This window comes from Hemicordylus capensis, chromosome 1 (genome assembly GCF_027244095.1).
Source record: "Hemicordylus capensis ecotype Gifberg chromosome 1, rHemCap1.1.pri, whole genome shotgun sequence".
NCBI lineage: Eukaryota > Metazoa > Chordata > Lepidosauria > Squamata > Cordylidae > Hemicordylus > Hemicordylus capensis.
In genome coordinates this window covers 292,037,930-292,065,572 of record NC_069657.1, presented here as the reverse complement: position 1 = coordinate 292,065,572, position 27,643 = coordinate 292,037,930, and the positions used below count along the sequence as shown (strand labels likewise).

Genomic DNA, 27,643 nt, shown 5'->3' with positions numbered 1-27,643 from the left:
AGCCTGATCTAGATGCATTTCAAACTGGTTTTAGAGCAGGCTGTTGGATGAAGACAGCCTTGGTTTGCCTGATGGATTATCTCTACAAGGAATTGGCAGAGGGAGTGTGACCTCTCTGTGGCTTTCGAGACTATCAACCTTGGTATCCTTCTGGATCACTTGGGGGATTTGGGAATAGGTGGTTCCCCCCGTATGAAGTGGTTCCATTCCTATCTCTCCGGTAGATTCCAGATGGTGTTGCTAGGAGATAGTTGCTCTCTGAAATGAGAGCTGTTATATGGTGTCCCTCAGGGCTCCATCCTATCTCCAATGTTTTGTTTTGTTTTTAAATCTACATGAAACTACTGGGTAAGATCATCAGGAAAGTTGGGGCAGGGTGTTACCAATATGCTGATGACACCCAAATCTATTTTTCCATGAAATTATCATCAGGAAATTGCATAACCCCCTCAAATTCCTGCCTACAGTTAGTAATGGACTAGATGAGGGATAGTACATTGAAACTGAATCCAAACATGACAGAGGTACTAATGGTGGGGGTTATAATTTGAGGGATGTGATAGAGCTTCCTATTCTGGACAGGTTGCACTACCTCTAAAGGAACAGGTATGTAGCTTGGGAGTGCTTCTGGACCCAGGCCTCACTTTAGTTTCTCAGGTTGAGGCTGTGGCCAGGAGTGCTTTCTATCAACTTTGGCTGATGCAATAGCTGCATCCGTTCCTTGAAGATAATCTCCCTGCTTGCTTAGAGGCACCTTTAGTGTGGTGATTCTCTTTATTTAGCAGGGGGAGAGTAACTGGCCTGGCCCTATCCAGCCCCAGCACAGCATCCCTCCAGTGGCTGTTGCTGGTGTCTATCATGTTTCTTTTTAGATTGTCAGCCCTTTGGGGACAGGGATCCATCTTATTTATTTATTTCTCTGTGTAAACTACCCTGAGCCATTTTTGGAAGGGAGGTATAGAAATCGAATAAATAAAATAAAATAAAATAAAATAAAATAATGATCTCAGAACTGTGATGCACTCCCTGGTAATCTCTAGGTTTGATTTCTGTGATGTGTTCAACATTGGACTGCTTTCGTATGTGGTTCGTAAACTTCTGTTGGTCCAAAATATGGTGGTTAGATTGGTCTTTGGGGATTGAGATTTCTCGGAGAGAACATATTATGCCTATTTTAAAGCAATTGTATTGGCTACCAATAGGTTTCTGGGCAGAATACAAAGTGCTGGTGATTATCTTTAAAGCCCTAAATGGCTTGGGACTGAGTTACCTGAGAGAGTGCCTTCTTGTGCATGATCCCTACTGTACAATAAGGTCATCGAGAGAATCACGTCTCTGGATGCTGCTAGCTCGTCTGGTGATGACTCAGAAGTGGGCCTTCTCTGTAGTCACTCCTGTGGTCTGGAGTACACTCTCTATAGCCATTTGTGATTCAACATCTTCACTCTCCTTTAAAAGAGTCCTTAAGACACATGTTTTTAGCCTGGCTTGTAGTAATCTGTGAATATGGTGCTTTTATTTTATTTGCTTTTGTGAACCTCCTAGAGCCTTTGGAGTCAGGCGGTATATAAATAAAATAAATAAATAAATACTGGTCAGTGACTGTAGTAATTAAGATTCTTGAAGGTACAGTCAGCCTGTAAGTTTTCAAAAGATGTTATTTACAAACTTTAATGAACTAATTTCTGTCTCCATGATGAGGAAACTGCCTGTCTTTCAGCTGGAGGAGAGATCTAGACTTATAATGAATTCCAGATGCAATCTACTTTGAATGATAAACATATTGACTGACATCCAGACTAGTCCTGTGCTGGGACTATGGGGAGATGTGATTACCACCAATCTCCCCTTCCCTCTGAAGTCCACTGTGCCTTCTGAAAACATGTCCCAGATGGCTGTGCAACTCTCAGGGATATATTTGCCAGAGGCACAGTGGGCTCCAAAGAGAAGTCGAGATAAGTGAAAATAATTCCTCCCATATGTCACCAGTGCAGTGTTATTCTGGATGTCAGTCATTACAATATGTTTCTTATAGGGGTGAAATGCATTCTCCATCTCTAGACTACCAACAGAAAAATTACAAGTCATTGCACATTTAAATAACACCTTTAATTGCAAATAGTTAATATATAAAATAGGCTGCACTTTAAATAAAGAAAGTATGTTTGCCAAAATAGTGCCCTCATACATATTCAGATAAATTCATCACAGGTTTTATTCCACACATTTTCATTTTCTTCTTCCTAGAAATAAAAAGATAAATGTATTCCCCTAAGACTAGAGCAAAAGACACTCACTCAATCACAAGTGAATTCAGTGTTCCATTTGCATTTTAATAGGAATGGCAAATGTGAAATTAATATAGAATGAAACAAGAAATTACAAAAAACCAACTGTAACTAGAAAACAGATTTAATATTTACCTATTAATAGCCTTAAGAGTAGTTATTTATTACAGCAAGTAGAAAAACATTCTCAGAGGGTGACCATTTTCAATAGGACTATCTTTTTGGAAAGTATTTTTTGCAGCAAATGTAATTTTTAACGATTTAGAAATGCTGATTGTACTATGCAGTGTAAATATGGTGGCAAAACGTACTTAGCTTCCTGCAGTAGGATCTGTGACCTAATTTTCCAAGAGGTCATGCTGTGTATGTCAGTTTGACAGACACTGCCCCACTTTAGACATAATGCCAAACTAGAGCTGAACGCACCTCTGGTTTGGCCACCATGTTGTCTGAATGTTCAGAAACATGGTTCCTGGACCCAAATGTGGTTTTGATATTGGCCTCAAACCTAGGAATGAATGCTCAGTTTGTTATGAGTTCCACTTACCCAACTGAGGGTCCATCCCTTTCTCCATTATGTCTGGATTGGGATTCTTACCCAAACCAAAGGTAAGGGAGAAAGCTCCTCCCATGGGCTTTCCTCTCATTGGCTGGTGTGGGCTGTCCTTCCAGGTCTGGAGGAAGCCCGCACAGCTAGTCCTGTCCCCTTTGCCAGCTTCCAGACTTGAGAATGTAATTGTCTGAAAGTATGTGGCGGGAATAGAGCCAAAGCCCTTTGCTGGGGTTAAATAAATAATAAACAAATAAACAAATAAGCCAGGGGTCCAATGGACCACTGTTTTGTTATTGTGTCCGAAGGGGGCCTACGTGTCACAATTCAGGTGTATTTAGGCTTCCACCATGACATGCAATGTTACTGATCAGACATTTTTATCAGGCAAAAAAGTAAGACAGTCCACCAATATTCTTGTTTATCTGCTGGATGTGATGATCTACTGTGGAGTAGTTCTTAAATTAAGGAAGAATCATAGTGATCAGGTCAAACATTCATAAATACCGGTATTTGTACTTTTTCCAATACAGCACTGGTGATACTTTGTGCTTTCAAAAATGTTTTAAAATGAAATGGTTCATTCTCTGGAGAATCTCATTGATACTGCTAGCCCTTTAGAAGAAGAGAATCTGAGTTGTGTCTTTAGTGATCACACTGCCCTTTGTTGAATAGATCACATTTACTGTCTTCAGTCACATAATTCTAATGCATAAGTTCTTGATTGCTTGCACAGAAATCAAATGCAATGTTTACTAGTGTTCTAGAGAGATGTCCGGCAGACACTGAAGTTGTTCATACAAGCACAGTGATGGGCTGGGGGGAAAGCAGAAGTCTTACCTGTCTTTCCCCAGACAACCAGAGCCTAATCAGGGCTCCACTGCCTGAGCACCCACACAAGCAGCACAGCGAAGAGACAAGCTGTGATAAGAGGGGAAGCCAGGGCGCTAAGTATCCTACATTGCACTGCATGAGCAGCACAATACATTAGGAAAGCTCCCTACTGCATGGCTGCTCTTTCCCCTGGGCTTGCTGATCAAGATGGCTGCTGGCAGCCCTGAAGCAGCTGGCAGCACAATGACCTACATGACCAGGGAGCGAGGTCGGAATCATGTGCTCATCTTCCCATTTCATTTTTAGCCAGGGTTTAAATTCAGGGCTATCTGAGGAAGGAGCGATGGGATCAGGAGCAATCCTGATATTTCACACGACCAGCCCTGCCTGGACTAGCCCTGTCCTACCAAGATAGATCTTGTCATGTGAATGATATTATTGTCTGCTACCAACCATTGGAAAATGAAAATAGCGTTATTTTTTGTTGGAGTTGAGTATACTGTACTTCCTATCTTTATGTTAATTATGCTGATCACAATCCTACCAGAGTCAGTAACACTTCACTCTTTGAATTCAATAGGCTTAAGCACACTTAACCCTATCTTTGACTGTGCACTTTTTATTTAGCAACAAAATATAGATTGTGGCCAAGAATGATATGTACTAAATGTCATTCTTTCTTTTGCAGCCTACATTTTATTGTTTTTGACTCTGAGGTGGCTCACGACATCCTAAAAGTGTGGGACGGCCCTGTTGAAAGCAGTATCCTCTTGAAAGAGTGGAGTGGGTCAGCCCTTCCTGAAGATATTTATAGCACTTTCAACTCTCTGACCTTACAGTTTGACAGTGATTTCTTCATCAGCAAATCAGGCTTTTCTATACAGTTCTCAAGTAGGTGAATTTGTGTTGTTTTTGAGTTTAATCAAGGCCTTTCAAGTGTCACTTGCTAAATGCTTCTCTGGTATGTCTTGAAAACCGGTCTCACAGCACTGAGAGACTTTTGAATGCATGTTCTGTATTAGATATTTTACACAAAAACCTCAACAAGAGTGGTGTGCAGCTGAAATAAGAAGGAATCTCTCTTACATACTCACTATCCCTTAGTCTGATCCATAGCAACATATCCAGTTTAGAAAAATGCACAATAATGAGCATTCATTTTTTTTATAGGAGAGGAGGGCTGGTCTTGTGGTAGCAAGCATGACTTGTCCCCTTAGCTAAGCAGGGTCTGTCCAGGTTGTATACGAATGGGAGACTAGAAGTGTGAGCACTGGAAGATATTCCCTTCAGGGGCTGGAGCCGCTCTAGGAAGAGCAGAAGGTTTCAAGTTCCCTCCCTGGCATCTCCAAGATAGAGTTGAGAGAGATTCCTGCCTGCAACCTTGGAGAAACCGCTGCCAGTCTGTGAAGACAATACTGAGCTAGACCGACCAGTTATCTGACTCAGTATATGGCAGCTTCCTATGTTCCTATGATTTTTTGGCATGAAATTTAGGAGTAAAAAGGAAATATGTACAACAATGTTAACTCTATTTGAAACAATGTTTTTATTAGGTTTTTTTTTTTAAAAAAAATCTATCTAAAAATTAATACAAATTGTTTCAAATAAAGTTAAGTTGTACATACTCCCTTTTCACTTCCAAATATGCCAGAAAAAATTTGTGGTACATGTTAATCTATAAAAAATGAATGAACCTTCTTGTGCATATCAGAAGTTTGTGATTAAAGAGAACTTCAATGAGATTTTCATCAGCAGTCAGGGGCTAACGTTACATGCATCTGTAATGCAGCCTGGTCAGCCTGCCTGCTGCACACAAATGGATCTGATTGTGCATTCTGAACCACCCAACCTCTGAGGAGAATGACTGTGAGTTTGTAATATACCTTAGTATCATGAGCTGCTAATGGAGCAAAGAGGCATCTTAAAAAGTGGTGACTCTCCTGTATTTTGCAAGAGGAGAGTAACTGGCCCTATCCAGCCCCAGGACAGCATATCTCCAGTGGCTTATGCTTATTTTAGATTGTGAACACTTTGGGGACAGGGAACCATCTTATTTAATTATTATTTATTTTTCTATGTAAACTGCTTTGAGAACTTGGTTTGAAAAGGAGTGTAATAAATAATTGTTGGTGGTGGTGGTAGTAATGTAGCACAACAAAAATCACCCTCCCCTCACACAGTGGTTCAGTATTAGTCTGGATATCGGCACTGTTGCACCAGCGCAATGCTAGCCTGGATGTCATCCAGAGTTGTTTTTGGTCAGATTTTACTTAGCAGTCTTAGAAGTATACAGATAATTCACTCAGAACCAACAAAGAATGTGCTTTAACAGTTGAAATTTATTTCCATTTGTGGAAATAAGCATCAGATACATACTTATTTGATTCAGAACGGTACCAGGTTTGGCCAGTTCAAAGCAGGGGTTAGGACAGAATTACTAGGTAAAATCCAACCTTGACTTTTTTTTTGTCCCTGGCTCTGCTACTGGCATTACTCATACTATGTGGGCCTATACCAAGTGGTCGTAGGACCAACACATACGTAACATTTGAATTACCACCCTTGATTTTTTTCCTCTGATGATGATGATAAACAAACAAACAAACAAACAAACTTTATTTCATATCTGCCCCATCACAAATTGTTCTTTGGGTGGCTTACAACACAATGTTAAAACATGAGATAAAAACAACATTAAATCATAACAGACCACAGAAAAAAAGGGGGAGGGATACAAAATACAATACAAAAACAATTTTAAAAGATTTTTAATCAGTTACAATTGGGTCACAATTTTTTAAAAAATTAAATTTTTTGGAGTCTTCATCATCCCACAGTAATGCCTTCAATAACTTTTTTGTGGATAAAATCTCTCAGATTTGGGCCAACCTGGACTGTATCGTTGCTGCAGAGTCAATGGCAAGAGTGTCCAGTAACTTCTCAGGTCTGATTAGAATTGATCAGTTTCAATTTGTGACTCCTGAGGATGTGGACAAGATACTTGGAGGTGTTCAGCCTACCACCAGTCCTCTGGATCCATGCCCAACGTGGCTTATATAATCTAGTAGGAAGGCTGTTAGAGATGAGTAGGCAACATAAATGTCTCACTAAGGAAGAGCAGGATATCTCCATGTTTGAAAGAGGCAATTGTGAGACTTTTACTTAAGAAGCCTGCCCTAGAGCCTTCAGTGATGGTAAATTATAGGTTGGTCTCCAACCTCTCTTGGTTGGGCAGGGTTATTGAGAGGGTGGTGGCTGATCAACTCCGGGTAGTTTTGGAGGATACCAAAATAGGATACCAAAAGCATCCTCCTTGTCTAGACCCATTTCAAACTGGCTTTAAAGCAGGCTGTGGGGATGAAACAGCTTTGGTCGGCCTCATGGATAATCTATACCAAGGAATTGGCCGGGAGAGTGTGACTCTGCTAGTTTTTTTGGCTCTCTCTGCAGCTTTTGATACTATCAACCATGGTATCCTTCTGAATCATCTGAGGGATTTGGGGATAGGGAGTACTGCTTTGCCGTGATTCTGTTCCTATCTCTCAGGCAGATTTCTGATGGTGTTACTCAGCAATGTTTGCTTTGTGAAATAAGTGCTATTTTATGGTGTCCCTCAGGGCTCCATCCTATCCTTTATGCTTTTTAATATCTACGTGAACATCTACATAACTATGGATGATTTCGATCTTATTTGGAGCAGACATCTCATTACAAAGGGGCATGGTTAGGTTTCATAAGTTGGGGTGTGTGTGTGTGTGTGCGCGCGCGCACACACACACACACAAGATCACTGTACATATGAATGTTTTTTGCCCTTCATTAAGTATGCCAGCGGGGATGATTAACTGGAGGAATGCAAATGTATTTTCTTCACAAACTGTTTGGACCCTATCAAGGATCCATTGTCTTGCTTCTCAGCACAGCATGTAAAACACCACGAGGACATGAACTGACTAGTGTGATTATGTTAATTGTAATCAGCCTAACACTTTTCATTAAAACTTAATTACCATTTAATCATGCATAAAAGGATAGAAAATGGAGTTCAGTGTGCAGCCCTGACCTTTACACTGCAGGTTAAATATATTTAAACTAGTTATTAGAAAGTGGGGTTGCCGTCTAACCCTCTCCCATCAAGCCATATAGATATTGGTAGGTGTAAGTAGGTAGACAATGAAATGCCTGTTAACCAAATAATCTCTTTCCTTTAGCCACAACAGAACTCTGACCTTAATAGTATCAGAACTCAGATTAGTTAATTTGTAACAGGGTTGTGAGCAGACTTACATTTTGCTGACCTTTGCAACCTGTCTTCTAGTTTGTTCCTCCCACCCCCGCCAATTTGTGTTTATCAGAAATGCCATATATGGCAATCAGCAAAAGAAAATATTAGTAGTAAACTGATTAAACATGTTTTTCATTTGTTTTATGTTTTCTGCAGTTGTATCTTATCGTAGTTTTGTTATCTTCTGCTTGAACATGATTCTTCATCACACAATATAGTGCCTGTTTGTGGAGGGATCACCATAAGCTTAACAGAGCCTTGTTTCTGCACCTTCACCCTTGATGCATGGAGACAGATAGAAGACCAGGGCAGTCAAGTGAATGGGAGGCATATGTGTGTCTGCCTGTATTCTTCTCCCTCTGCTCAGGGTCTTGAACTTGAGTGGCTTGACTGAGCAGAGTGGGAGGGCTTGGTCTTACATGAAGTATGTACAGTCCTCATGCCTGTAACAGTTTGTTATGGGTGTGTATGCATGCATGCATGCATATGTGTACACACTGAGAGAAGACAAAGAGGACTTTGTTGATTCCTATAGGCAGCGAACTTCACTATTTTTCAAGCAGGGGCCACTTTGGCAAAACAAACAAAGAAACAAACCTTCAATGTGAGAGCCTTGTGCTGACCTCTGCACAGTTATGCTTTTTTCTCAGGGCTGGGAGGGCCATTTAAGAGAGACTGAACCCTCTCTTATGTACACTAGTTGGAAAGCACTGGGAAGGACTACCCTTCCCAGCACTCTGTGCACACCTTCCAATATGGTCCTGGAGCTCAAAAAGGCTTTGTTTCCTTTAAAGGAGCCCCCTGCACTGGGCAAAGCACTGCACAGTGAGAATGGTTCTCTTGGCATGGTGCCGGGGAGGTTGTGCAGAGTGTTTAGCTTTGGCTGAAGCTTCACACAGGCCCAGTAAGCAGTTAGTTAGGGAGCTACATTTAGGGTTGATGGTACCACCACTGACCCCTGGGCCTTACAATAAACAACACTGTCCAGAGGTGCACCTAGGTAATTTCGGAGCCTTGACCTAAAGGCCTTTGGAGGCCCCCGCTGCAAGTTAAGCATCATTTTAAACATGTAGTTTCTTGAGGGCACAAACCACACTACCCAGGACAGATTAAAGATGCCCCCCGCCCCCGGGATGTGTGGACGTCAGCCCCAAAGTCCAGGTATAAGAGCACCTCTGCCACTGCCACATGAGAAGGACTGTGTTCCTTGTTTTGAAACTTAGTGATTTGCTAAGGGTTTGCCATGATTTTGTTAGTCCTTGAGCCGGTTTAGATGCTACACAGAGTCAAGATTAAACCTTGGTGTTGTGTGCTGTCAGTCAGCTGCAGGAGCATGTGTTGCCTACATGCAAGTGGAAAGAATTTTATTTCCAGTTGTGGTTGGAAACAAGCCTGGATCATTAGGGATATCTGAGTTGTTCAGTCCTGGCATATTGTAGCCAAAGAGCATGAAATAAATCACAGTCTGAACCCAGGGCTTGAAGCTGGGCTCCTATCGTGTTTTGTTTCAAGCACTTTGGATAGAATAATTCAAGACAGATTGATTCAGATATCATGACTGATCCTGGTTTATTTCTAACCATGATCAGGAATATAATGCTTCTAGTGCATACAAATAGGGGGATGGGGGAGTGTACATGCACTCCAGAGGCTGTTTGGCTGCACAAAAAGCCAAGGTCTGAGCAACGTCTAAACTGGCTCCTTGTGGAAGCTGCAGCTTGTTATTAAAATAAAACAGCTATTCATACTGTTTTTTCTTCCTAGTTCAGCTGGGGAGGTGGCAGACGGGCGGCCTTGGCAGGGGAAGACATTTATTTAAATTAAGAATAAGCTTTCAAGATGTTTTGTATAGTAAAACTATATCTCTATCTATCTATCTATCTATCTATCTATCTATCTATCTATCTATCTATCTATCTATCTATCTATGTTTTGGAATGTCTTGGAAATGGACCTATTATCTTTCTCTGCAGCATTGTGAAAACAACCACCAGTTTTTTCTCCCCTTAAAGGCTGTTCTCATGAACAGCCCTACTCAGACTTGTACAGCCCTACCGCCGTAGGATCGAGGCCGATCCCGGCACTACCCCACTGGGTAGCCTGGGATGTTCCCCTGGGCTTTTACCCAGGTAAAAGGGCATGGGTGTGCCCTTCTCTCTGGGTTCCCAGTTGTGCCTCTGCTCAGGCTGCAGGCAGCCCTAGCAGAAACAGAGCCAGGCACCTAAATTTTCCCTGGCTCGTGGGGAAATCCCCCAATGCACCGCACTCTTTATGCAGTTCATTGAAGGATATCTGGAAAGTAGGCTGCGTTCACCCAGCCTCCAGAATGCTTTGCTGCTCATGTGCCACACATCCCACAGATGAATGAAGATCTTCTGGCGGAAAGATGGTGCTATCCTGCCCCCCTCCCTGCACCCCAATTTGAAGGTCATATGAATGACCTTTTAGTCTCCTATAATGTTCTTTGAAATGTTACTTTTAAATAACCCCCATTCCGATCTAAAAATAAGTCCTGCAACCTTTTCCTGGTGTTCAAGGTAGAAAGTATGCCAGGAAAAGCAGAGTTTGTGTTGGAACAAAAGCATTGGGAAGCAATAATTTAAACCGGTGTCTTTTTCATACCTTCTAGGAAGTCTTCATAAAACCACTGCTGGCTAGAGGAGAAACTATAATTAATATAACATCACCTGTGTACACGGTGCGTGGCTTACAAATAATTAGTCTACATGTTCCTGTCTCAGTGGGTTCACACTCGAATTCATGCTAAACCATTCTTGACTAGTTAGCTTTTGGAATAGGCAGGCTGCCTTTGTTGGCTGATCTCTAAATGCTTGAAAGCTATAACCATGCTCAGTAATCTTGCAGCCCCAAACAAGATGGACCATATGGAAGCAGTCCAAAGAATTCTGCCAGGTCTGCTATGTTGTGAACCCTGTATGATCTACAGTGTTGAAGAGGACTACAGACAGACAGAGCAGAATCAGTAGTGTGCAAGTGCTCCTACCAGCATCGAGGCAAGGATCAGCCAGGCCACAAGGATAATATTGGTGCCACTGCCAGATTTTTTAACACTGATGGTACCCCGGAGTGCCTAGAACTGAAGGGCAACCACTTGTTCAGGCACATTCTCATAAAAAGGAAGGCTGGTATTAAGTCAATAGCAGATAGAACCTGCTCTAACAAGGATTTGTGAACAGGATTTGTGAACCTTGAGAATGTTCTAATTTAAGGTTGTCAGGCACAACCTCCCTGCTCTGCATTAATAATCACAAGGATTCACCTAGGTTTTACTAAACAGGATGACATAAGTCCAGATTGTAAGTACTTGCCCTGATGTACTCTACTTTAGTAATTGAGCAAGGGATTGATTGAAACTGATGCAAAGAAACAGAACAAGACTAAGCCGTTTCTATGTCAAATACTGAACCTGAATTTGAAATGCCAGCCCAGTAGGAGTGAATTCGTCAGCACATTGAGTTGCAAACTCATCACAGTCCTACTGAGGTCAATAAACTTGCTCCCTAAGTGTGGTTAGCCTGGAGCTGTAGCCTTTGACAAACCTTTGCATCCCAAGATTTTTAGTCTTTCTAGCTTGTGGTTGTTTTTAAATCAATTTTGAGGGGACTTTGTCTACGACTCCTGTCTACTGTTTTGTAATTGCTTTTATTATTGATTTATATTCTCTTGTTAGAAGTCATCTTTAGCTTTTTTAATCGAAAGGTGAGGTATACATTGGGGGTGGGGCGACTCAGTCTTGTATATTCTTAATTGGAAGTAAGTTACACTAAAATCAAAGGGAACTACATCTGAGAAAATATGCATTGCATGTCTATACATATATCTATAGGCTACCTCCAGCCTCAGAGGCAAGATTCCTGTAAATACCAGTTGCAGGGGAGCAACAGCAAGAGATAGGGCTGCTCTCACCTCTTGGCTGTGGGCATCTCAGAGGCATCTGGTGGGTCACTATGAGAAACAGGATGGTGGCCTAGATAGGCCTTGGGCCTGATTCAGCAGGGCTGTTCTTATGTTCTCGTGTCTTTTGATGGAGACATCCTGTATTCACCAGGCCGTTCAGCACCTGGAATAGCTGTTCTGGACAACCAGATATTATGACAGCTGTGAAGGAGGATTTATTTGGCACTGCCATGATGCAGTATTTTAAAAATTCTTCATGCCACATTCATTTGTCTTCAGTGCAAGTCCAGTTCTATCTGTGAATTAGACATCTCCCTTCTTGCTTTATCTTCTTCAGGTCCTCTGTAAACTAGGAGTGTCGATGTTGAATAATGCAGTGAAAACATAAATTAAAAATAAAAAACCTATTGAAAATAAATGGAATAGTAGTCTTACAAATATTATTTATTTCTAAGTATATTTTGTCTTTCAAACACAGCAAATCAGTTCTTACAATAGTAATTTTTTAAAAAAACAACAACCCTGAAGATGTAATGTTATGCACTCTACAGTACCAATATGTCCCAAGGAAATCAATGGGTGTTGCTTCCAAGTAAACAGGCATAGAATTGTGTTGCATATCTATTTAATTGGCATAAGAGCCTTATTCAGGCACTATAAACACTAGGGACTCTGTACTCACGTACAGCATTCCCAAGACCATGCTCTGCACCCCTGTTGTCCAGGGTTACAGTGTTTGTCTGCCCCCGCCATGATTCAGAAAGCTAGGGCACCCCGATAAGTACAGCATCACCAGTTTTTATAATGTCTGGTTAAAATCAGTTTTACATGTGTACAGTTGTATGTATTTATGTTAAAATATATATGAAAATATTTGTTTCATTAGAGTGAGAAGCAGTGGCTTATGACTATCATCTTCATGTCAACAGGAATTGCTAAAAGGAATGTCTCACCTGTTCAAGATTCTGTAATGGCCTGAATTCCTTCTTGCAGTTGTAGTAATAGAACTATCACCAGAGATGCTAATAAAAAAAGAGCACCTTTAATTTTGATGAATTGACAGAACTGTACAACCCTGTGGGAATGGGAGCTTTAGTGGCCCCTCACCAACCGGTCAGAAACAGTGTATATTCTGAAAAAAGGATTATCATTAGGGAACATGAAAGAAAAGCAAGCTAAAGCTAAAAGCGAGGGAAGCAAGCTAACACATTCCTTTGATTAGAATAGTCATTCAGGAGTCCAGTCACTGCTGCTGCTGATTTTGTTGCTGCTTCTCTGAGCTCCTCTAGGATGATCTTCAGCATCACTGGCTGCACATTCAGCACATTTGTCAGTTTCCGGAGCCACAGGATAGAATCTGGCAAAAAGACCGTTTCAGCCGTGGCATCTGTCTCTGCGTCTGCCTTGCGGATCCCCACTGAGAGCCTGATGGGGTGTAGGAGGGTGTGGCTCCATCCTTCGGCAGCCTGTTCTGTGTGCTCTTGCCAGGCCGCTCTCTATGCCTGGCTATGGATGCCATTTGTTTTGAATGAAGATATCTGCTGTTGGCATTTCTTCTGTGGCAGTCTCAGTTGTTTTGGCATTTCTATTATGGAAGGGACATGGGGTTCATTACATGGTCTTTATTGGCCAAACTGTACGTTATGAATGGTTCCATGGTTTTGTTTTGTTTTTATGAAGTAGCAAGGTGATTTGGGGTTGAGTAGAAAACTAATAGAGGAGGTGACAATGATGGTGTGGGGAACCTTTTCATTGCCAGCCATTAATCTATTCAGAAAGGACCTCCCTAAGTTACTCTTTTTCCCTAAGGAAGAAAAATATAGGGATCCCATTGGGACCGGACTGAGATTTTATATAGGGCAGTATATACATGCAATCAGTCAAACAAATAAATAAAATAGGGCTAGCATACAGTTTGTCTTTACATTTGCAGATATTTAATCACAGGTAAAATTAACGTAACAGATGAGTGTCTTAATTCATGCCTTGGGGAAAAACCCTACTAAATGATTCTTAAGAGATTTTAAGTGAATTAGCATAAAATATGCATGTGAGGTATCTTTGCTTATTTTTTTATAATTCTATAAATAGGTGAGTGACCTGTTCATGTCAATAATTATAACAGTGGTCTAGGTTAACTGGTCTGGGTAACTGTCAAACTTAACAAGCATTAGTTGCTTCTTAATAGCTACTGTCAAGGCAAAACTATGTGGTCCATCTTAGCATTGTATCTTGAAATGCATTATTCAGTTAGATATGTAAATAAAACTGAGTGTAAATTAGTTGTTCCAATAGCATGTGCTCTGAGGGTGCTTGTCACAGTCACTCACTACTTACCTGAACATCAGAGTTCCTGTAAATTATTGGATTTTCCCAATGGGACAGGAAAATAGGCAATATAATCAAGGAATGACACAAATCAAGATAATTAGAGGACAGAACCTTGATCATTATGTTCTAGTAATTCTTTTTTAAAAAAATAAAAAGCAGTATCTGAAAGTGGACCTCTCCATTTATTTTGTTGGGAAACACCACTAAATACATTCCAAAATAATAGTGGCTGCATCTTTACTATTCTGAACCACTGTGTGATATCAGTTCTTATGATCCTTCAGTTTATAAACTTGGAGCTGTGACAGATTCAATGTCTCCCCCAATATTGCAACATCGTTTGCAAATGAGTTTCTTACTCTTGTGTGCCTGTGAGAAAACTGAGACAGTGGGCAGGTCAATTCTGTGGCCTAAGATGACCACCATTCATTTAGGAATAACAATATTTATTTATTTATTTAGAAACCTTTGCTCTCTCAGCAGCTAAGGCAAACACACAATAACAGCAGTGGGGAAAAAGTTTTCTTTATCAATGATAGCCACTACCACAGGGTCCAAAGCAATCCTACCATGCCATCAGTCACAGTGTTGCTCCTGACAACATACCCACACTAGCCAGGCATAGAAGACACATAATGATTATGCTAACACTGTTTTGACACCACTGAAATCTTTGTACACCACATTCAATGCAGAAACATTTTCTAAGAAAAGCCCACAGAGGCTCCTCCAGAATTTCAAAGTTATAGCTCAGGGGTTAAGAGGAGCCACAAATTCTAGGATTCCCCTATGGCAGGTCTTCATACCTTGTCAGTCCAAACAGCATTAGCAGAATGACCCTTTATTGGGCTGCAAAATAAATGGAGGCTGTCCCAGCTATGGTTGTCACGGTGGCTTTGAAATCCTAAATGGCTAGCTAAAGAGTCCTCAGCTTGAATATTCAAGTCCCCCAGAACTAAATGCCTGGGAAATCTGAACATTAGCTCTGTGATCACCTCTACCACATCAGGATAAATGACTGCCCATCTCTCTACATTTACATATGCACATTTATGATCTGCACCAAGAAACCAGTGCTGCTTTCATTAGTTTTCCCAGTATTGTAGAAATATGTTTTAATCATATTGCATCACAGAATAGTTTTCCCCCAACTCCCCTGGACACATACTTTAAGTCTTGGCTTCAAAACAATAAATTGTCTTTAAACCTTTGCTCCAAGCATTTAGGACTTGTATACTGTAATGCTAAACAGGCAGAAATTGTGCCACAGTATGAATGTAAATGAACAGAAATGTTTTTGAAAGACTCCATGTTTCTGACTAAAAGACTCTGAATTCTTTCTTTTTAAAAACGAACCCCACAATGCAGTGAAAAATGCTTGGAAGTCAATAATACATCCCAGAGAGCCTATTATATACTGGAATGCACAACAATATTTGTCCTTCAATAAAGGACAAAATGGATGTAGCTTTTACATGTTGGGGAGAAGGTCATAACAACAATGGTGTGTTAGCATATGACAGATTCATAGAGCCTCTTCTCACGATCAGTGAGAAGGGCTAGAGGGTGTTGCTGGGCATGCTCCCCATGCACCCAGAGAATTCCCTGCATGCTGAGGCAGTGGGGAGGGTTGGGACGTGTCGTCCCAGTCCCCAGAAATATAATGATGCACCACGTGAGTGCACAGTGCATCATGGGGATCCTTCCCTGGGCTCCCTGCAGTGTGGCAGCCGCGGCTCCTACATAATAAAGAAAACAGAATGAAGGGAGCACTTGCGCCCTTAACCTCATTTTCAAGGGTGGCTACATAGGCGGGTTTGCCGCCATGACCAATCCCGGCAGTTCACACACGTGTGCAAAACCAGGCTTTGCACATGCATGTGAACAGCCTCATAGTAACACTTGTTCTGATAAGTGAGTGCAGTCAGAACCATTGCAGTAGTATAGGAATGTTACAATTACAGACAAATTTGCTTGGAAAAAAGGAAACTACTGATCTTTTTGGAGATTCATTGAGATTGACATTAACAGAATGTCACCAATAAATTGACCGTTTCGTATTTGTGTTATTAAGTGGTGTTACCCACTGAATTATGAAAGCTAGACAGAGAGCCTATTTAATTGTTAATTTTGCTAAGATTAGAAGTTGGTCTTCTCTTCCCTCACATTTTCAAAAAGCCATGGGGGAGATTCACCAGCTGCACTAGGGAAACTGAAATAATTCATAGATCTTTCCATGTATATGCTACTTCTCTGAGCCCAGTGAAGGGAATAAAGAAAGAGCTGGACTGTGCACACCTGAGGCCTTTTCCTAGTCTCAACCATGTAGAATCCCAAAGTTAAGTAAAAACTGAAAAGGACCAAAGAATTCATATTGAATTGTAAAATCTCTGTGTTCCAAATTGACCTAAAGAATAAACAGAGGAGTGAATACCTGCTCATGGGACATCAGTTACCCTTTGAAGCTGGTCTAGAAGTGTGGTCTGGCTAACAAGGGAATTGACAGCCAGACATATCATCCATATAACTCACAATGGCAGTCAAGTTCATTTTATCAGGACCACAGTTTCTTTGGATCTGAACCTGATCCAAAGAGACTGTGGATCAGTGAATGCGATATTAAAATTCATAATATATCTAAGATTCATTTTGTGAGTTCAAACAGGTGATAATGTACCGTAGCAGTAGATATTCAAGAAAGAGATATATTTACCATGGGGAAAGTATTTCCTCACTCTGCTGGCACAGCCCTTTAAGTTATGTGCTTGTCTTGCAGCCCAGCTCCAAATCAACTGTAAGTCTAGGACTTGGATTTTTGAGAGTTTGACAATAAGGAATCATGTTTTGAGGCTATTCACACAAGCATCCCTGCCCAGGCTTGGGTAGGGCTGCTTGTATGAAGTACTGGGATCAGTGTTGATCCCAGCGCTGCCCTCCTGGGTAGCCTGGGATTTTTACCCAGTAAAAGGGTATGAGTGTGCCCTATTACCCAGTTACAGGGTCCTGTGAATGCTTGGGCTGCACAGAGCATTTTGCACATTAGCCCAAGCAGACACAGAGCTGGGCACCTAGCTGGGTGCCCCTTTTCCTAGACACTTGCCAAAACTGCTGGCAGTGATGGCCACTATCCTGCAAAGACTTACAGGGAGCTTTCAGAGAAAGCATGAAATTGAGGTTTCACCACTTCCTAGTTCCTTAGATATATGGACGGTAATAATTCCTGTCTCAAAGGGAGATGAATCTTGCTTTTTTCTGCCATGTTCTATTGAATCCACCAGTTGGGCTGACCAATTAATTAATTGTTTATGAGGCTAGATGTGGAGCACAAGATTGCAGGGTGTTTCCAGATGAGGCACTACACAAGAATCACTAGTACTCTTTGCTTGCTTTTTTTTTTTTTTTGAGGCATCTATATGATATTGTTCTTCTGTGTGTGTTCTCAAAGTAGTCCATTGAAATTAATGGGCTGCCTTTAATTTCCATGGGACTACACTGTGTCATCTTTCTCATTAAGTGAAACACTGTTCAGTCTTTTCTTTTTCTTTTGTAGGGGTTTGGTTTCAATGTATGCAGTGGCACTTCAGGTGACTGAGTTCTGTCACCGTGGCTCTTCATTTGCAATAAATTGCCAGTTACCACAAGGCCCCATTTTAGCAGTTTTTAAAAATTGATCTTTAATTAGCACTTTAATGTTTTTCTGCTATTTATTTATAAAATAAAAAGTCATGCAATAATAAAAACTAAAAGAAAGGAAGAGAGAAAGAGAAAAAGAAAGGAAGAAAAGAATGATGGGGCTAGGGATACTAGCTGACTAACAGTGTATGGAATGAGATGAAACAGTGTCAGGAAACGATAAATAGTTGTTTCAACAATTCTTTCATTGCTGGAAGACATAACTTTATTTAAAGAAATGTCTTCCAACAATGAAAGAATTTTGAAACAACTCTTTATCATTTCCTGAAACAGTTTCCTCAGTTTGAGGATTATAGACCTTTACTGACTGAAGACTGAAATTCTGCTATTTTAATTACGCTTTCTGGCCATGCCTTAACACAAAGACCATTGCAGAATGGCAAAAGAAAGAAGGCAATAGCCTCCATGTCATGTCCTCTAATGTGAACTGGAAGATAGCAGGAAGTAGAAATAGGAAAAAAGCTTTTCCTGTGAAAGTGCTGAAAGACAGTTGCAATTCTGAAAAAAGAAACACAACCACGGGGGAGTGATAATAACTCCCCCTTGTGGTCTTGAAGCACGACAAGCAACTATGCTAGCCTTGAAATCAATAATAGAAGCTCAGTTAGTATGTGTACCAAAAAGGAGGAAAGCTACCACCAAGATGCCAGCATGGCTAACAAGTAAAGCCACGGAAGCTATAAAGAGGAAGAAAGCTTCCTTTGGAAATGGGAAGGCCTGCCCAAATGAAGAGAATAGAAAAGAACACAAATTCCAGAAGAAGAAATGCAAGTTGCCAATAAGGGATGCAAAAAGGGAGTTTGAGGTAAAAGCATCAAGGGAAATAACAAAAACCTCTTTAAATACACCAGAAACAGAAACCTACCAAGAAGACAGTTGGTCATTAGATGATGAGGGAGTGAAAGGGATTATTAAGGAGGATATGGAGATTGCAGAGAAGCTAAATGTATTCTTTGCATCTTTTGTAATGGCAGAAGATACTGAGCATATACCTGTGTCTGAACCGAGCTCCTCAGGGACAGAGGCTAAAGAACTGGGTCAGATAGCAGTGATGAAAGACTGTCTGGAAAAATTAAAAATTAACAAATTCCCAGGACCAGGTGGTATCCACCCGAGAATCCTTAAAGAACTCAAATGTGAAATTGCCAACCTCCTTGCAAAAATATGTAACTTATTAATTATATTATATATGTAACTTATATACATTATATATTAATTACATTATATATTATGTAATTATTATTATATATGTAACTTAAAATATGTAATCCCTACAATCAGGTTCTGTAACAGAGCAATGGAAAGTAGTCAATGTAACACCAATATTCAAAAAGGGATCCAGGGTGGATCTGGGAAATTACAGACCATTTAACTTGATGTCTGTTCTGGGAAAATTGATGGAAAGCATTCTCAAGGATAAAATTGTTAAGCATATAGAGAAACAGGCCCTCTAAAGAACCAGCATGGCTTCTGCAAAGGTAAATCTTGCCTCTCTAACTTTTTGGAGTTCTTTGAGAGTGTCAAGAGGCATGTGGATAAAGGTGATCCAGTCAATATAGTATACTTGGACTTTCAAAAAGGTTTTGACAAAGTTCCTCAAGGACTCTTCAGGAACCTTAGCAGTCATGGGATAAGGGGGCAGGTCCCTGTGTGGATTGGTAACTGGATGAAGGACAGGAAAGAGAGGGCAGGTATAAATGGACAGTTCTCTAAATGGAGGGAAGTAAGAAGTGCCCCGGATCTGTACTGGGAACAGTGCTCTTTAATTTGTTCATAAATGATCTAGAAGTTGGCATAAGGAATCTAGATCTAGAATCATGAAGGAATCATGATCTAGAAGTTGGCAGTGAGGAGGCCAAATTTGCAGATTACACCAAACTATTTAGGGCAGTAATTATCCAAAGCAGACTGTGAGGCGCTCCAAACTGGGGAAGTAGGCAACAAAATAGCAAACGTGATTCAATGTTAGCAAGTGTAAAGTGGTTCTCAAATATTGCTTTTTTCTACAGAGAATGCAAGACAAAGCCATTCCAATTAAATTTTTAATACTGACTAAATATTGGTTTATTGTTTCTTCTTAAATGTGAGTTCTGATCTGATCCTTGTTTATTCAGCAGTAATTCCCAATGAGTTCAATTAAATTCATTCAGTTCAAACTCTGTATGCACCAAATGCTAGCCTTAGAGATTTGTACCTGGAAAATAGTTTGTTAATAATGAATATAATTGGACATAAATTGCTTTGTGAGTGACATGTTTGCTCTGTCAGAAAAGCCCTGTTCATTTCTGGTGTATGTTGTTGCAATGTCGATGTAGCATCAGATTCCTTCCTTTTTGAAGATCAAACATGTAGACAAAGGGTGAAATGATACATTCTGAGGGCCAGCCCACCAATGAAATGTGCTGAGGCAGCTTCTCAAGAGACTGATAGGTAGAAGCAGTAGCAGAGTGTTCTCTCTCCACTGGCACCCCACCTCTACCTGACCTGGTGGCAGTGGTAATGCTACTGCTGCTCAGACTCCTCCCCCCATGGATATCATCCCACTCCCTGCCTTTCATAAGGGTGTGTGTGTGGGAGGATTGGTGTGTGCATTACATCCTGAGGAGCTAGAGGCATCAGTTTGCAACACTGTCTTAGGTGCTGGAAAGAGGGGAAGACTCAGCCCAAGCTTGCATATCCTCCTATTTGTGTGCTTAAGAAGCATGCTTAAAAGTGGAGGTGTCTTGTCTTTAATCACAGCTGAAACCTGTGGCATGTGGAGAAGGGGAAAGTTAACCTTTCTGTTGATGGGCTTCCCACAATGTTCATCAAAAGTTACTATTTGGCCCTAACGTGGCTGTTGCAGCAAATAAGTTGCCCATAGCAGCTTGGGGATGTATTTTTGCCTTGAAGATTATGCAAAGCAAAGAGTTATGCTCCTTACATGCTATGGCCTGTATCTCAATCAGGCCCCCATACTGCTTTTGAATGAAGAAGAGGCATTCCACTTTTGAACATGCTTCTTTAGCACGTAGTTAGAAGGATACAAGTGGAACCTGTTGCATCAGATCTGAAATCTCTTGTGTTGCATTACTGAGGAATGGACAGAATAGGGTATGGATGAGCAGCAGGGAGGTGAAATGGTCTCTCTCTCTTCCCACTGTCTTTCATAAAGTGTGTTTCTTTTAGTTTTTAGGATGCCCTGTGTCTTGTGCAACTGTTACCAATTGACAGTGGTTTTCCTTGCTTCCTGCCTCCCTCATCCCCTTCTCCTAATCCTTTCTCTCCTTGTCCTCCCGCTAAATTTTATTGGCTGTGCCCTGTTGAGGAGAAGGATCTCTTTATGGAAATATTGGAGAATATCCAGACTGAATTATTCATTAGTAGTACAATTGAAATGAATGGGACAGATTACTAATGTACCCCATGAATTTTAATGGCAGTTTTCAGGAATAATTTAGTCTAGATGTCAGCCATTGGTTCATCAGATCTGAAGAATCAATGTGGACGTGGTGTCATCAATACACCTAAAGGTGTTACTTGACTATTGAGGTATATAACTGCTTCTCCCAAGCATAGGCTCAATAGTATGGAATGAATGTCAGGAGTATTTTCAATGCAATCTTTGACAGAAGGTGGCCAATTTGTGCTAGCAATGACAAGTTTGAACTTAAATAGTATTGATGTTCCAGGATCCCTGTACACTATTATACTAATAAAGCAATTCAGCCAAATTGTGAATGTGCCGAAGTAAACAGAAAACTGATTCTCAATCTCAGATAAAAGTTAGATAGAAAGGATGATGTACAAAAAATTGTGATAAAATGCAAAGTTTGGAACATTGTGTATAAAATGCTTGGTTTTATTCTTTATTTGTAGCATCAATTGCGTCAACTTGTAATGATCCTGGGACACCGCAGAATGGTAGCAGATATGGAGACAGCAGAGAGCCTGGAGATACTATCACCTTCCAGTGTGACCCAGGGTATCAGCTCCAAGGGAAGGAGAAAATTACTTGTGTGCAGCTGAATAATCGATTCTTTTGGCAGCCTGATGCTCCTACATGTATAGGTACTGAAATAATGTTAGGTCCCTTTGAGATTTTAAGCTAATGTATGTTGTATTATGATATTCATATTGGATGTTCAGGGTGGTTCGGGTTCCACACTTCATGAGGCACACATGAATTCTACAAGTGCACTGATGTTACATCAGATTTTACTTCATCAAGCACTGAAGTGTGGCTTATATACTTCTTGTCACTTAAAACAGTTGTGCACATATGCTTGAGCACCTGACTGGGTTTGTGATCCCAAATGTACAGGATTCATGATCTTAAAACTCCCATGTTCACAAAGCCTCCAGATCAGCATTGCCCAGATATTGTATATTAATACTTTAAGAACAAAAGAACAGCCCTGCTGGATTAGGCCCAAGGCCTATCTAGTCCAGCATCCTGTTTCCCACAGTGGCCTACCAGATGCCTCTGAGACAGGCAAGACATGAGGGCATGCCCTCTCTCCTGCTGTTGCACCACTTTGTGGTGCCCTAGTCCACCAAAGCTTGGTATTATCACACAACCCATAGACAAAGCTAGTGTTACCATTAACTGTGTAATTATTCATGAATATATTCTGAAATACTGCAAGCCGATGTTTATTGCATTGTCAATAAGATAAAATGTTACTGGCCCACTGATGAAATTTAATTGCCAACTCCCACCATGTGTCGAAATATAAAATGAAGTACCCTGGAAAAGTTTTTCAGGCATGGGTTGTGTTGGTCTATTTTGTTTAGATATTAGAGGAGAGAAATGGGCACATTTTGTTTTGAATTTAATAACACCTATCTGCTGTTAATCTTAACACCTGGCAATGTCACACTCTCCAAACAGCTAAGTAGGTGCAGAACCACATTAATGTCCAGAATTTATGTTATTGTGGATCTTTCCCCAAAACATACAGGGCTGATATTTGAATGATATTTTCCCCACCAAGACTGGTCGAAACAATTAAAAATGAGGGTGTGCCAAGAACATACACATACCTTTGTCTTTCCCAGATGTCCTGATCTTTGTTTGAACTAGTATGTTAGTGCCCCCCCCCCCCCCGGACCATCATCCCCAAAGTAATATGCTGGGACATCCAAGAAATATATAAAGATTGCACAATCCTGGCATGTACCACTTCTTTACTGCATGGAAAGGTTTGTGGGGGTGGGGAATACCATAATGTCAAAGCAACTTGGGGCCTGTTGTGCTCTGTTAACAACTGCTGCTAATCTAAAAGAAGAGGTTAGACTTGGGCCAAATTCTGCAAAAAAAACCCCATTACAATGAGAATGAAGACTTTTTGCTATTCTGCTGCACTCCTTGGAAAGGTTGGAGCTATGATGGCTAGCTAATTTCAGGAAAAGTTGATAACTCTAGCAATACTAATTTGGAGGATAGCTTGCAGTAGTTATGAGTGTGAACTGGACTTTTGACAGTCAAAATAGAGGGATGACGAGGCTGTTCTCACATGCATCCTCACTCAGGCTAGGGAAGCCCAGGATGGGTTAGGCTTCATGTGAGAACTGCCGGGATTGCGCCTGATTCTTGTGGGGCATCACCACCTAGACCAGCTGTTCTAGCCCGGCTGTTAGCTGAGGTTTAAGGGAGCAAGCACTTTCTTAACCCAGGCTTCCTCCTCGTGTGCAAGCACAGGCTGTTACCAGCCTGGCCACACACAGAGATGGGTGCCTAGAGCACCCATCTCCTGGGGGAACCCCCCCCCCAACGCATTGCATGTGTCGCGTGGTGTGTTGTGGGATCCACAGAGACCGAGCTGCATCATCCCGGTCTCTGGAGCTGCTCATCTGCGAGCATGGTCCATGCTCCCAGAAACAAGCCATCACTCGTCTGTGGGGGGGAAGGTGAGTTTCACCAGCCTTGCCCCCCCTCCCCACACACCAGCCACAACACACCTGGTTTTGTGAATGACCTCAAGGGCAGACTTTCCTGTGTTGCAAATAAACAGCTAGAGAAGGACTCTGGCAATTCAGCTTCTTTTTAGGGATGTGCATGAAGTGTTTCTGGCACATCTGGGGCGGTGGCGAGCGGGCACTTCTAAATGGAGGAAGGCAGGTCTTACATGCCTCTCTGTTGCTTCTCCACTAACCCCCGCACCTCATTGTATTAAACACCTCACTGTATTAAATGCTGCACCGCGCAGCTGCAGTGCTGCTTCCAGCAGCCCACGGGTGGCATCGGCATGCAGATGGCATCTGTGCATGTGCAGACACCATTTGCATGGCCAGCAGCACCATGCTGACCACACAAATGATGTATGTACATGTGCAGATGCCATTTAAGAGTCAACACTGCCCATGGGCTTCTGGGAGCAGCACTGCAGCCACGCCATGCAGCATTTAATATGGCGGAGGAGCAATGGAGGGCCTTCCTCCTTTTAAATCGCCGGCTTCCCATCTGCCAAAATGATTTTGCTGAGGTTGCTCGAAGCATTTTGGCATCTAAAATTAGAGGCGCAGAAATTCTTTGTGCACATCCCTACTTTTTTGCTTTTCTTCCTTTGCTTTTCAATGCACCTCTTAGTTCATTTTAGGGAGACTTTACTAAGAATAACCTTGAGGGCTTTACAGTTTAAAACTTTCATTGTAAAATGCACAGTGGAACTTGAAGCTCACAGTTTCTATAAACACGTGAAAAATACAGCTCTTAAAATTAATACAAAGCCCTATTCTTATGTACTGGGATTGACTGGGATTTAATAGCCTTTTGCATTCGGAATGTCGTCAAACAGCCATTCATGTTTGTCTTTTATTGTTCCTGCGTTTTACACTTTATAAATTCCCTGAGAGAGCCCTATGTTTTTGACTAAGTCTGAGTCATCAGAAGATGTGGAAATCGTGTGAATCTTCACTAGAGTAATAACCTACAAAGGAGCTGTTAGCTCAGTCTATTTTTAAACAAAATAACCAGCCTTAGTTGATTACTATTGTTACTTCAATGAGAATTATAGGTGTTCACTACCTCTGTTAACAAGATCCCTAATTTTAAGTGCCTGACTGCAGATTTAGTTGCCTGCCTGCAGGCAGAGAATTGTGCAATTGGTTGTTGTTGTTTTTCTCCATTTAGTGCCTGGGTATCTGGATTATAGAACATTTTTCTTAATAAACTACAAGGATTATACGCTTGCTTTGCAAAAAAAAAAAAAAAGAGGAAGGGGAAGAATCCTTGATTTTGAATGTTGATTTCTGCTCAATGTCTCCTGTGCTAATGAAATCGAGTAAACAAACATTATTTAAGGCCTTTTCAAAAGGCCTTACTTAGGTTATATGGCCATGAAAGGTTCATTCTGTCCAAAATATAACCTACCTTGCAGGAAATCAGCTATGCTAATTCTTTCCTGGCAAGTGGTGTGTGTGTGTGTGTGTTTTGTAGGAGGTGATTTGTTTCTTTAAGGAATGGAACTTAAAAATGGTATTGCCTCCTTGAATAGGGAATGGTATACTTTATCTAAAGGATAAGGTCTCTGCAGACCATTCTAGCATCTCATTCTGTTGCATATGTAAACCTAATTTAAGGCTGCTTAAATCCAATTTATTTTCAGGTTTCAGTCTTTATTATTTTCTTTTGCCTTGTTTACTTCTTCAAGCACTGAATTATCTAAATGTTTTAGAAATCAAATAAATAAATACATAAAATGGAAACCACATGTTGTTTCAAATAGATTTATTTTGAAGATATAGACATTATAAATATTACTTGTGTGAACATGTTGTGGAGAGAAGAGGATAGGTGCTGGAGAGCAAAAATATATGTGCAGTAAGATCATTCCTTTTTATGTCTGGTTCTTATTGTTCCTGGGACTGTTGGAAGATAATTAGCTGAAAATAAGATACTAGGGTAAAATATGTGGATGTATGATCATATAGATTCCAAATTACTTTTGCAGCTGCCAGTGCTCTGTGTGACATGTGATCAGTTTCCCTTTCTTACTCTTGTGTTCTATGACAGCTGCATGTGGTGGAAACCTTACAGGCCCTGCAGGTGTTATTTTATCACCAAACTACCCACAGCCATATCCTCCTGGGAAAGAATGTGACTGGAGAGTCAAAGTGAACCCTGATTTTGTCATTGCCTTGATATTCAAAAGGTACTGTGCCTAGAACAATGCATTTCTTAACAGCATGTATTTTTAAAAAATGCCACATATAAAAATTATATCATTTATCACTTCATAGCATTTCTAATTACTTTTTTTTAGCTATGCTCTGCAGCCTGCATTCAAAACATTCGGTGTCAGTGCTGTATGAGAAAACATAAAAGCAAATAAGAGCCCTGCTCAGTTAGACAAAGAGGTTGTTCACATGACCGGGCTGCCAGCAGGCAGCAGGGAAGGCTGGTTAAACTCACCTTCTCCCCAGATGACTGCTGCCATACTGCTGGGAGCGTGGACCGTGCTCCCAGACGAGCAGCGCTGTGTAGTGCAGTGCCCAGCTCTGGAAGCCAGGGTGATGTGTCCTGGCCCCTGGAGATCCCACAATGAACCCTGCGTCATACACAATGCATTGGGGGATTCCCTCAGGACATGGTTGCTCTAAGCGCCCTTCTCCGTGTGTGGCCAGGCTGGAAGCAGCTCAAGCTCTTACATGAATAGGTAGCCCAGGTAACCTCGGCTAGCAGTTGGGCTAAAAAGCCCAGCTAGGCGGTGCTGCCCCGCTGGCATCAGGCCTGATCCTGGCAGTTCTCACACACAGTCTTTCCTAGCCTGGCTTACGCTGCATGTGAGAACAGCTTCAAAGATTCCATCTAGTTAGCATCCTTCCTGTTTCTAAAAGTAGCCAGATGTCCATAAGCCATGGGGGTGGGGGAAGGCTACAGCCCTCCACATTGTACAAGATAATAGGTATCGGTCAACATCCTGACCAGTGTTGACACTTGCACAATGAACAAGAATGTGTAGTGCAAAGATCACTAGCTGCATTTAATATGGAGATTTTAAAAATTGCGTTCTTGCGGAAAGGTTCTGGATGTGCCACAACATGAGGCATGAGTGCCACAGGTTGCACACTTTGTGGCCCAGGTCCAATCATGTTTGCAGTCATAGGGCAATTACTAGCATGATGTCCTTGTGCACGCATAATGTTAGTCAAGATGTCAACCATTATCCAAAGATGTAGAAGGTGTTTTTACATTTTGTTTTCTAAAGATGGGGAGCCCCTTTGGGACAGGATGCTATTTTTTTTAAAAAAATATCTATTACATCATGTGCTTTGCAAACTTCTTGTTGAAAATTGGTTTATAAATACTCTAAAGCAATTCTATGCTAAACACGGAGGTTATTTTAGCTATTGGTCATAGCTGATAGCTTTTGGTAGATGTTTGCTCTGTGATTTTGTCTATTCCAAAAATAATGGCTTCACCACTTCTTGTGGCATAAATTCTATTAACTATATCCATGAAGGAGGACTTCCCCCACCCTCCTGAATCTATTACGAGACAAGGACATGGGTTGTCCATAGTTCTAGTGTCATGAAAGAAGAGGGAAAGTATTTCTCTCCACTATCTTGTTACCACTCCTAATTGTCTAGAGCAAAGCTAATGCTATCATTTTGAACAAAGAGATTTTGCAATGATTATGTGGAACACTCACTGATCAGTCATTGCGATGTTGGGCAACAAGTGTTGTGCAACTTGTTAACATCTTCTGTGAGTACAAGGAGTAATCTCAAATAGGCATTCCTTTCTTTGTACAAAATCCT

At 41.2% G+C, this 27,643-nt stretch overlaps 1 protein-coding gene across 9 annotated transcripts in view; it reads left to right on the top strand.

Moving 5' to 3' along the window:
- CSMD1 (CUB and Sushi multiple domains 1) overlaps positions 1-27,643 on the top strand; it is a 1,678,033-nt gene that overhangs the window by 1,387,115 nt on the left and 263,275 nt on the right. For all 9 annotated transcript variants that reach the window (XM_053286225.1, XM_053286224.1, XM_053286226.1 and 6 more), the window contains 3 exons: positions 4,361-4,563; positions 21,758-21,949; positions 25,896-26,034. In XM_053286225.1, the coding sequence (XP_053142200.1) occupies positions 4,361-4,563; positions 21,758-21,949; positions 25,896-26,034 (534 nt within the window). The remainder of the gene's footprint in view (positions 1-4,360; positions 4,564-21,757; positions 21,950-25,895; positions 26,035-27,643) is intronic.